Source organism: Physcomitrium patens, chromosome 21 (genome assembly GCF_059467195.1).
Source record: "Physcomitrium patens ecotype Gransden chromosome 21, ASM5946719v1, whole genome shotgun sequence".
NCBI classification, from domain to species: domain Eukaryota; kingdom Viridiplantae; phylum Streptophyta; class Bryopsida; order Funariales; family Funariaceae; genus Physcomitrium; species Physcomitrium patens.
In genome coordinates this window covers 12,880,559-12,893,037 of record NC_143430.1, presented here as the reverse complement: position 1 = coordinate 12,893,037, position 12,479 = coordinate 12,880,559, and the positions used below count along the sequence as shown (strand labels likewise).

General features: G+C 36.0%; 1 protein-coding gene across 3 annotated transcripts; it reads left to right on the top strand.

Moving 5' to 3' along the window:
* The first annotated feature begins 4,876 nt into the window (after window positions 1-4,876).
* LOC112273986 (uncharacterized) lies at window positions 4,877-9,650 on the top strand. Of its 3 annotated transcripts, none has more exons than XM_024503109.3 (3): window positions 4,877-5,590; window positions 7,700-8,399; window positions 8,505-9,650. In XM_024503109.3, exons 2-3 carry the CDS (start codon window positions 8,069-8,071, stop codon window positions 9,287-9,289), a joined length of 1,116 nt encoding a protein of 371 aa, XP_024358877.1. In that variant the 5' UTR covers window positions 4,877-5,590; window positions 7,700-8,068; the 3' UTR covers window positions 9,290-9,650. The 3 variants fall into 3 exon arrangements, with proteins under 3 accessions (XP_024358877.1, XP_073385817.1, XP_024358876.1); XM_073529716.2 differs by having other exon boundaries at window positions 5,822-8,399; XM_024503108.3 differs by having other exon boundaries at window positions 4,877-7,529.
* The last annotated feature ends 2,829 nt before the right edge of the window (window positions 9,651-12,479 follow it).

The window sequence follows — 12,479 nt, the reverse complement described above, 5'->3', positions numbered from 1 at the left end:
TAATCTTGTTGAGTCCTCAATCATCAACATACATCTGCAATGATCCATCTTTTTTCTTCACAAATAGAATTAGATTTCTGTTTCAATAAACCTGACTTGTGATCCTGGAGTTGGATAGCTTTGGGGTTGAAGTTCGATTGCCAATTATACTTGATTGATGAATCCTCGAAACTTTGATTTTACACCATTAAATTTCTCAGATAAAGCAATTCTTGGTTCTCTAGCATTTGAATGGTGTTCCACCATAAGAGAAGGGGCATGATTCGATGTAGATATTGAAGCAGCTCTGACCATCTCTACATCTCTACTTTTTGTTATTCTTGTTCCTCCTTCTGGTCGTGAATTAAGTTAATGCATCACAAGCATTAATTATCTCAGTTGTTCTTACATTTGTGTCATTGCACTCTTCAATTCGAGAAGCTTTGCCATGGTAATACCTAAAAAAAAAATGTCTAATATTGCTCAAGACAAGTAAGAGAAAGGACTTGAGAACAAAGAAAATACTAAAAAGAATATCAATTTAAAAGAGGGTAATCTGCAACTCTTAATATACTTATGTCTTATCAAGAAAAAGACATAATCTGCTCTTAATGAAGAAAAGACAAAGCTCTTATATTATAAGTGTACTCTTGTCAAACTGTCAAGGACAAGAACTTGATTAAAAAGTAATTTAGACAAATGAACCTTCACTCAAAGAAAGGTAACAAAATATAAATAAACAAGTATGTATATTGAAAGAGTAACTAGAATGGCTATTGCGAAAAGACAAGAAAACTAGAGACCCTTGAAACTAGACTAGAAGCAAGAAATGAGTTGATAAGAGTGAAGAAGGCTTCATTCTTGTCTCTATATATACTATCTAACTAGGGGCTACGTGGCGATGTTCTATAGGACCTCCAATATGTGTTGACTTTGTAGGACACATGCCTTGACTTACAAGGCCAATTTTTTTACGTGTGGGCCACATAGTTAGCTTGGTCTTCAAGCTAACAACATGTGTGGCACATGGCCAACTTGTTGACCACGTTTCTAATCCAAAAAGTCAATTAAAGACACCTATGAAGTCAAAGCAATGTCTGTGAATCTTATAGGAAGCTTCCATATCAAATACTATAGAATTAACTTATTTTTATCTACTTTTACTTACTTCTACTTATTTATATATGTAATTATTGGCTTACATGAGTATGTCCATGACAAGTCCTTAGTTAGATAGTATATATAGAGACTAGAGTAAAGCCCACTTCACTCTTGTCAACTCTTTTCTTGCTTCTATTCTAGTTTCAAGGGTCTCTAGTTTTCTTGTTTTTTGGCAATAGCCATTCCAGTTTCTTTCTTAATATACATATTGAGTTATTTCTATTTTGTCATCTTTCTTTGAGAGAAGTCTCACTTATTTATTTGTCTTTATCAAGTTCTTGTCCTTGACACATGTGCTATGACATCTATAAAATATATATATATATATATATATATATATATATATGTATATCTTCTTTCTTCCATCAATACTACTATATGAAGAGGTAACAAAGAAGGTAATTAAGACAAAACTTAAAAAAACAAAATTAACTAAAAAAAATATTATGATGCTTTTGTGGTATTCCAATAAAAATATTTAGACTTATTAAATAACATTATTATTTGGTCTTTCTTATACAATTTATTCATGAAAGGTTGGAAAATAAAATTGGTCAGAGAATCTGTAGAACATTGCGATTTCGCAAATTCCAAGCAAAGATGGAAGTTAGTCCACAAATCAGCTGTCGATGGTATTGAAGTTAAACCTGGATAACTGCTGAGGAATAGCAGAAATCACAGAACCGTATCTCTGCAAGGTAATAATCATCGTATCAAAATATCTAGTACTGATTGACTATATTTCAAGTAAATTATCTTACAAAAGGCACAAAAGAACAAACAGAGTAGCAAATCAAATCCCAATTAAACAACAACAAAAAGTAGTACTACATCAATTCAGTTAAAAATCTAAGATACCTTGCACCCCAGCATTGATGTCCGAATGATGGTGAATTGGGAAAGAAACATTTTTTTTTATCCTTGAATAATTCCTACATTACTGAACTGACCTGAACGTTGTCGTAGAGCTCAAAACAAAGCAACTAACTGCTAAAAGCTTCAAGTTCTTGGGAACAGCGAAATACTGTCTCTCGGACAGGCAGACTACAAACAACTTCCTTGCATTCATTCCTGCAATCCAAAACGGAGCTGTTTCAATAAAAATAAAATAAAATAAAATACTTCACAATTCAAAAAAAAAATAGAAGTTTACTGCATCTGTACTATATAACAATCACTTCAGGTATAAAACCAGAAAATGCACAAACCTTGGGTTTGGTGATAAGGGGAGGTTGAGAAGGGTTTTACAGCAAAGGCTCACCATCCAATTTATCAAACACAGAAGAAGCATGATGTGTTAGGCAACCCTAACAAGCATTGTGCAGCCCAAAGTGGTAGGTTCCAATTAGGTTTAAAAAAAGATGTTAAAAAAAGACGAAAAAATACTTTTTCTAATTTAGATTAATATACATATATATAAATATAAACATGTGTGTGTATGTGTGTGTGTGTGTATTTAATTTAATTAAATAAAAAAATATGATATTAAATTTTATTTATAAAATATAATAAATAAATAACTAAATAAGAATTAAACACATTTATTCATTCATAATTCAAAAGTAGAATCTTAATTATGGAAATGGTCACGAATAAGTTTAATTTTAAGTTTGAGATAAATTGCAAGAAAAAAAATCTCAAAAAAAAAAAAAAAAAAAATGCAAGATTGAAACTCTCATTTTTTACATAAAAACTGATAATGTTAAAATTGATTTAAAATTAATAATTTAAATTTGAAAATTATCAATATATTTATTTATTTATTTATATATTTATATATAAATTAATTTAATGTGGTTTATATGAGAAAATATATATAATTATGTGGTGATTATTTTGAGTCTAAAAAATAATATTTAATTTTAAAGATTAAGTCATAAATATCATTAAATATTGTAAAAGAAAACGAAGTTGAATCTATAACACCACCATTATCTTTATTGGGAACATTTTAAATATAAAAGTAGATAACAGGAAGAAATAGAAGGATCAATACACATCCTTTCAATATTATTATAAACTCCTTAGAAGTTAACCAAACATGAGGTATTAGTTCCAAGTCAAGTTTGCAAAAAACTTCAAGGGAATTAATCAAGTTTTTTTAAAATCCACAACTACTTAATCAATTTATGTCTTAAAAATGATTGATGAGATTTCGAATAAAATAAATGGAATGTGACAAAATGTATTCACATTTACAAAAGTCTATTTAAATAAATTTTAGCAAGAAAAATGTATTAAGTAGTAAAAATAAAATACTTGCTTTCTGCAAATCATGTTGCTAAGCTACAAAATTCCTTTAAACTTTTTTTTACATTAATATCCAATCTGAAAAAAAAATGATTTGAATATTAATTCATTTTTTTTAATTAAGAATTCAATTTTTTAAACTACAAATCAACTATTTCAAGGATAAAATATCTACAATCAGTTTAGTAACAAGATAGGTTTACCACAACTTTATTATTTCAACAGCAGTATTATATATTTTTTTATTTAAGTTTTCCCATTCATTATAATAAGTCTACAAATATATATATATATATATATATATACACACACACACACATATATATACACTAAAAAATAATGTTTTGATTTGGAATAATATGAAAATCAGACACCAATCATTATGCCTTCTTTGATAAAAAAAAATCATGTCAATTAAAATGCTACATAGGTTGTAGATTAAAGGACTACAAAAAAGTATGGACTGTAATAAGACTATTCTTATCGCTAACAAAATTATTTTACTTGAAAATCTCCCTCATGTACTTTATTTACAGAAAATAAAATAAAATAAATCCATCAAGTATTTTCTTGAAGTACAAAGCACATTAGTCAAAAATAATGACAATAACAATAACAATAATAATAAAATAAATGGAATACAAGCAAATGCTGAGGCTTGTAAGAGCGGTGGAGAATGTAGACGGCGTTGACAAGACACGATTAAAAAGAGAAGCTAATGCGGAGGAGTGGTTTTCAAGCACTGCAAGCAAGTTCACAGCAAAAGGAAAAGAATTCATGTCAACCTAGTCATGTGAAGAAACCGGCAACAGTAACGTGGGTTCAGATGTAACTGAGAAAGAGTTGAGAGATATATTTTTTGATGGGGCGATAAACAGTGGTTGATTGGATTCAATAGTAGATTTGTGCTGTTGTTTTTTTATTCGCACATCTGTGCAGGTTCATGCGACGATGTGGATATATGCCCAAGTGTAGTAGTGGTCGAGAGGTATCGGCGGCTTGGAGCGATGGCGTCACTGGTGAGCAGGGTTCAGACATAGCTCCACTGAGCTTGCGGCATTTATTAGGGGAGCCTGGTTTTAGGGCACTAGTAGGGGGGTGGACGATTGATTCTTGTCACCACGTAAGTCCCCACTTTTCTGATAGTTTCGAAGTTGCCGTGGCTCGCCGATCAAGCAGAGCAGACGGTTAGCAGATTCTGCATTGAACGTGTTGGTGGTGATCAGCGATGCTAGAGCTAGCAACCGGTGCGATTAGTAGGGTGTCTGCAACCTCAGCACTAAAATGGTCCAGCTGGCAAGTTGCGTTTTGCGTCCAACGCGATCTTACTGGACCGTCTGTACAGACAATTAAACAAATTATTATTATTATTATTATTATTATTATTATTAAATTTAGCAGACTTGTGCTTTGTGATTGGAACTTCGGACCTTGTAACGACGAGCGGTTGTTTTTGTTTTTAACTTTGACCTTTGACGAAGACTCGAAATCTCATGTTGGTGCAGCATCTTCCGGCAGTCGGTGTGCTCTTCCTAGTGAATCAGGGTGAACTCGGATCTATGTCTATAACTGGATCACTTGAATTTGTCCAGAAGCAAAGGATTCATGTCTGCGTTGGCGTTGGAATGCCCCTGTTAATTGCTAGGTAGTGATCATAAGTCGAAGCCGAGGACGCCGTGGACGTGTCCATTTGCTTGTTTCGTGAGGCGTGTTGAAACTTTGTTTTTAGGTACTTTTCAAGCCAGTGAGTTCTCTCTCTCTCGCTCTCGCTCACCTCCGGCAACGCAAGCTTGTGTGCGCAGCACTGAACGTTTAGGGTCGGACGTGGTTTAGGTTAGATTGTAGAAGAATCGGTTAAGGTTAGGGGCCAGATGGAGTTGCAAGAGGCGAAGGAGCATTCTTCCTTCTCATTACCTCCTTTACGGGGGGCGGTGAGGTCCCTATAGCACACCAAAGCGCCTATCCAGAACCGAATTTCTTGGCCTCTCATCACTCCGGGTGTTGGGAGACGATCTGATCAGAAGAATGCTGCAATACTCTCGCTAATTGAGTCCGTCCTAAGGAGGTTTCATTTGTCTTTAGGGGGGCGTCGAAGCCTAGAGCGGGAGAACAGACCTTGAGTTGGGTTCGTTTCTTTAACAGATAATTTTCGCCCTGCAGCTGCTAACTTCACTGGGACGGTTACGTGGGAGGTTTTGTGGTACGTTGTGCGGTTCTCTTGACCAATTGCTACTTTCTTTGAAGCTCTGTATTGGCATCGTCGGATTGTCTGCTGGTGCTTCTCGGACATTGATTGCAAGTCACCAGGCAAATCTTTTAGGCCTGCGTACTATCTTGTGGCTAGCATCATTGGAAGCTGTTTTTTATTAGTTCGTGTAGACGATGCAAAAGACATTTATTTTGTTTTGTGTACTTTGTGTGATCTTTGGAGTGGACGACGATCGCGGGGACAGGTAGTATATTCTGTTACTGAAGGTCGTGCGGCATTGTACTTTAACTGTGCATACTTCACATGCACAACTCTGGGCAAGGAAATCTCAAATTGTTCTGTTCGGTACCCTTCAATTTGTTATTAAACCAAATTAATTCAAGGATCAGGGTGTGGGTGCATTCATATTTTAGTGACAGTATTTGTCTTCTTCAACCAGGCTTTGTGTAAGGATTGCGTTGAATATCTCTCTGACCAAGGTGTCATATTTTATTTAGATAATCCAGAGAGGATTTCGTGAACATCTATATTCTTTTATCTACGTTTTCGCAACCTATCGTGACGCTTATCTTAGGATATTTACATTCGAATTCAATTGGTGCATGCTGATAAATAATGGGCACCTTCTAAGGCTTGTAGGACCCGGTGATGGAGGTCATTGTAACCGTAAAGTTCATGTTATGCGAAACTATATTATGCAAACGGGAGGGAATCAGTTTTGTTTATTTCAGTAATGTTCGCCTCTACTTCATTTGGTGATCCCTAAGTAGTGATAACAGCACGATAAGAATCTCAGATTTTGCATAGTTTTCAACTAGGCTGAATAAAAGCACTTTCCTCGGGATCACGCCGAGCAGATCGTTGGCGGTCCTCCAAGTCTCAAGTCTATATCGGTCCGTTTGTTCCACCTTCCACAGGAATTCTTCTGTAATTTCTGGTAGTGTACTTTACGAAGCAAGATTTTCTGATTATTCCCTCCCAACTCCCGGATGAAGAACTGGAGTTACTGCAAAAAAATCTGCAAGTCAACCAGTTGACATGTCAGTCTTCCTTTTCAGACAGGGAAAGTTCGCGTGCATGGTCACCTTCGTAGCCTTCATCCACGAAGACAGAATAATAATGTAAAGCAAGCTTCATATGTTTTCGGTAATATCTCAATGTGTTGCAGGGTAAACATGATGGCATTAGTCGTAAGTATGCAAATCCACGTCTGAGGTGGGTAATCTCCACGACCTCGTGCGGACATTCAAAACCAGTACAGAACGACCTTCCAGAGAATTTTAAAAAAACAAAACAAAACAAAACAAAACAAAACAAATCCCGCGTAGAGGCCTTACGGGTTTCTAGGCGCATCCGCAGGAGTGCGGGACCGATGGTGTCCCCAGCTGTCGCGTTGATTCAGGTTTGCTACAGTCGTGTGGTCAACTTTCATGTAAATCCGGTTTGTAAGAACGAGAGGAAAGCGCGTGGTGGTAGTGTTCTTCGCGAGGAGCGAAACTTGTAGAACTGTGGCTCTCTCTCTCTCTCTCCATTGAGAAGTGGAGATATGCGTTCAAGTTCCTTCCAGATTTGCTCATCTCAAATCTAGACCTTCGCCAGTGGATGTTCTTTTGTGTGTTGCTCTGCGATTGCCCCTACTGCCGAAGGACTTTAGCCATTATGTTCAAGTTTCGGTCATGCTTATGTTTTTTTCCGGCGATCCTTTTACTTCCTTGGGATGAAACTAAGAGGAGGAGCGTCAAGGAGTCATAGTTTAATGGCATTCTGTTCCTTGTCTCAGAACTGTGAAGACCTTTCTTGTCGTTTAGTTAAGATTTTCTTTTTTCTTTTTTTTTCTTTTTTGATATTGAAATTCATTGTGGGGGTATTTTCCTGAAGGCGTCCATAGTGTCATTGTCGAGTTCTAGGAAACGATTCTTCCACACAGGATGTAAGTTATGATCCAGCCTGGACTTTCCTTTTTGATAACTGCGCTCCGCTTTTGTTTTGCTCTCTTTTTGGTGTGATGACAAGTAACTGTCTGAACGGATATGGAGATTGGTTTAGGGCTGATCCCAGACGAAGCACCAAGAAAGCGCTGAGTGCAGGATTTTTTTACAGGGGTCAGGATTAAATGTAAATCGAGTCGAAGAAAGTAGCAGTGTAGTGGTCGGCAGCGTTGCACAACAGGGTTTCACCAGACGTGCGTGGCAACCAGTTCAAGATTGTGAACATTATGATATATTCGAAATATGGACATAAGTTGATTTGCTCCCTGTTTTGTGCCGAAACTAGGTGGTTCGCATTGCAGAAATAGGAACATCGAAGTGCTCTGAATTAGCCGAACTGCTTGCTATAGAGCACACGTGTGCTAAACCATTTTCTCTTACTGGTCGACGCTGTAAATAACAGCGTCACTCCTTCATTCTGATTACCTGGCGAATTTCGCCTTTAGAATCATTTGCAGCGGAGCTCCTTAACTTCACGAGCATGAGCACTATGGACGTCGATCATGAGCCCGCTGGAATGGATGATCTTCAGGAAGATGTGCTCAAACTGGTGCTGCAGAGGCTGCCGTTGTTGGACGCTATCAGAGCAAGAGTTGTGTGCAAACGATGGTGGAACATTGTTCCCACCCTGAACACAGCCCACTTCCTCGATGTCAACCCCCCCAGTGTTTCGTACTGTCCGCTCATTTTCATTCGCGATTCGGAAGAGTCGAATTCTTTGACATGGTTTGGATTCAACAGCACTCGTGGACAGTGGGAGCGGTTGTGCCCACTCCCCGGACTGCCGCAAGTCGACATTCGTCCCCTCAACGGTATATTTCCCGCTGTCATTCCTATTCTAACTTTCAAGTACATGAAATCGTTCTAGAATAACGTAGACTCTAATCGATTGCACCTACCCTTTAACTCGGTTGCAGGGAACGGGAAGAGCCTGCTAGGATTCAAAACCACGACCGAACTGTCCCAGCTAGTGGTAGGAAACCCATACATGAACCAGTCATGGAGGAGGATTCCAGTATCCACTGAGACTTGGGGTGAAGTAGCGAACATTCTGCTGGTGGACAAGGAAGATCCCGCCGTGTTCCAAATCATAGCGATCAAAACGGCCGTCACCGAGGTATACAACTCCTATCTGGACTCGTGGATGCCCCCGAGGGTGCGTCCGGGGCGCGACAGGTTACCAGAGTACACGGTGGAGTGCATCAAGAACAAGCGGATCAACCCGCCTTTATGCCAGGGCTTACTGTACTACTACCGCAAGGAAATTCTCATCTCATTCGACGTGGAAAGGGAGCAGTGGACAGATGATGCAATTCCGCTACCCCATCACACCACCTCCAAGTCGTTCCAGCTACTAGAATACGCGGGGAACCTGTTTGCGGCGACGGAGAATGTAGCCGAGGGCACCATGACGGTGTGGGGACTACGACGCACGCAGCCACAGGGGTTCACACCCACAGCGGAGATGCCCAGGGAGCTATACGCGGTGATGACTGAGAAGCACAAGGGCAGGAAACTGATGCAGCTGAGGGCAGTGGGGCACAAGCACAGGATGTTCTTCTGGCGCAGTCTTAACAACAAAACCGTTAACATCATTGTGTTCGATTTCTTACGGCGCGAGTGGTCTCTACTCCCCAGCTTCAACGAGCCGACGCCTCGCGATAGCCAGGTCTTCGTGGACGCGGCCTCTTTTGAGCTCTAGTAAGCTATGCTTGCGAGAAGCCATGTCGCAAGCAAGCAAGCAAGCTACGGTAGTGCGTTCTATTGCCCACCCGCCTCCCTCCCTACCTCCCTCCCTTCCATTGAAGACGTGGATAGATGATTTGTGGTGGCGGCGTGAAGGCTACGCCGGGCTTGCTCCATATCGAATCCTCCCCTTGCTTGAGAGCGAGCTTGCAGCTATGGCTGTGCATGCCTTGGCTAGCGCGTACGCTGTAGTTTGTCTATGAGTATAGTTATACGTATGTGAGTAGGTATTTTTGTGTGTGGGGGTATAATTTGTAGTTTTTGTTTGTTGCAGTTTGTTACTGCTTCTCTTGCTCATGAAACTTGTTCATTGCAAATTCTTGTTTGTTTCTATTTTAATTTTGATTTTTGATTTTGAGCTTTTTTTTTTTTTTTTTTTTTTTTTTTGGAATAGTGGTTTCATGGATAGAAATAGCTTAAGATGATGGAGGAATACTATTAATTTAAGTTTTGAAATTGATAAGTAGCTTGATACTCTTGTCACATAATTGTATTCTTGGTAGAGAAAGGTGGCTGATTTTTCTTGAGAAAAAGGTTAGTGTTTTGATTGATTAGGAGTAAGTTCTTGTGCATCAAATGATCTTAAGTAAACAAGAAAGTCAATAAATAAAATCAAAAGTTCTATTCAGGATAAAGAAGTCATTTTAATTCAATACATTTTGATTAATTTGCATAATACTTTGGTAAACAAGCAAAGTTAAAACTCTCAGAAACATATTGCTTGTTTAGTAATGCTTCTGTTATTACAAAACTACTTTAGAATAAAAATCAAAATTGATCATATTGAAAGGTATTGATAGTATCTACAAAAATCATTACATCAATCAAATCAAACTATTAGAATAAAAACTGAATAATGTACAAATTCCAATAAATCATTTAAATCTTTATTAGTTGAACTAATGAGTACATCAGTTAATAGATTATGTATTTACACATACATAATTAAGTTATAGAATTAAGTAGTTAGAGGACTATTAAATTCACGACCTAGATCTTAATCATACAATAGTCTAGCAATGATAATTTTAGTGTATTGTTGATAATTTGCAAATCTAATTGTGTTTTTTAACCAAGAATATATATATATATATAGGGATATTTTTAAGTCACACCTCAATTTTGTTAATACCACATCCTCCCTTGCCATCTCATAATTCATTCAACCTCCATTCCATGTCCCTATCTTGACCTCCCTCCCCCCTCCTTATTCCCACCTTGTCCCATCCCAACCCCCTCATCTTAAGTTTTGAGTTTTTTGAACAAATAAAATAATGAATAAGTTGTATAATATACCAAAAAGATTATTGTGCATTAGTAATGGTTGTAATAAAAACAACAATGGTAAGATAATAGAGTTAGCAATGATGATAATAATATTGATTTTAACAAGAAAAAATCAACATGTGCTTAATTTTAACAGAAAATCCTTTTGTTTTACATTTCAAACAAAATTTCTAAATAAAACTCTAAAATGTTGCTTGAATTGAAGAAGAACACCTTGAGTAGGTTGGTTTGTAGAAAACTGATATAATAAATGATCATTATTGTTTTCAATTTATTTGAAGCAACTTATATTTCAAAGAAAAGAACAAAAGAAATTAGATTATGTATACTTATTTTATGAATTAATATCATATATATAATTTTAACATTCAAAATGAAAAAATATAAAACATATAAAACACATTTTGGGACAAGAGATGGAAACAAGGATGGGAGACAAGGACAAGAGAAAAGGAACAAGGGACATAGACAGGAACAAGGACTAAATGAATCATGAGATGGCAAGAGGGAGTGTGTTGTTAACAAAATTGGGTTGTGGCTTTAATAAATCCCTATATATATATATATATATAATTAGTATTTTATTTTAAATTTTACTATTGGTAATTAAACATATAAATGATTGTAAATTATGGCATTCAAAAAGAAAAATAATTTCCTTAGATAACTAGTTTACAAACATGATTGTGATATAAAAACGTAAATATCAAAATTTTAATTAAATTTAAAATTAGCATTTAGAATACAAAGATAATAATTATTCCAACTAAAATAAGAATTGTAGAATAAAAATTCTTAATACAAAGATTGATTGTTTATTTTTGTTTTAATATTTTTAAGAATAACATTTAAATAATCAAATAAAAACTAATAAGTAACAACAAAATATTAATTTTTAATTAGAATTGAATTGTGAAAACTTATAGATCTTAAAAACACCCAAGCACACAAATAAAAATATAGAGGTGTGGCTATGGATACAAGTCTCTATTTATGTATTCTATTAACTATTGTGAATTCTTAATTTATTTCTTACACATGATTGAATAGTTGGATTATAATGTTACTGTAGAATTTGGAATTGACTTCTTTTTTTCTTTGCTTTTTTATTTGTATTTAGAGGCCACAATAGGAAGAGTATAAACAAAAATCATCATAATATCTTTCTAATGTCTCTTTCTGTTAATCAAATTTTTTTAAAATTATTTATGTATTCTAGTAAATGATCCATACTACAATCGGTAGATATAATAGGATTTTAATAGTTTATTAGATACAAGTGGCATAAAATAGCCAATTCCAAAAAATCATATACGTTTTAACTATGACATGGCAAATATCTAAACTAGTTTTAAAACCATTTTTGTTTTTGAAATCCTACTTATGTATCTAAAATATTTATGTAATACTTATTTTAATATGATGCTAATCAAGAATGCTCTCTATTTTGTGGACAAATTAATGTATACACAAATATTTCGGTTTTCATGTAGTACATGAGAGCTCCATCCACACAATATCCTTGCCCAGCAAGAGCTCACTCAGTGGCTATCATCACCCAAGACTAGAAACTGTAAAAACTATTTCATAAAATGAAGGCTAATAAATTTGGAATGATTTTTCGAGAGGCAGCCGCAACCTCATTCTTGTGGAAGTGCAAAGAGAATCACATTAGTTGTTGTGATATTTGTGAAATCCACTTGCGCTGCCCCACTTGCGCTGCCTCTGTGTTCAGATTAAAAATATATTTTATTGCAAGAGAGTATTTGCATCTGGCAAGTATGCAGCTGATAAAATATAGTCAAACACATTAAATAGAAAAATGTTGGAGACTAAAGCTCAAGCCACAAACTTGGGAG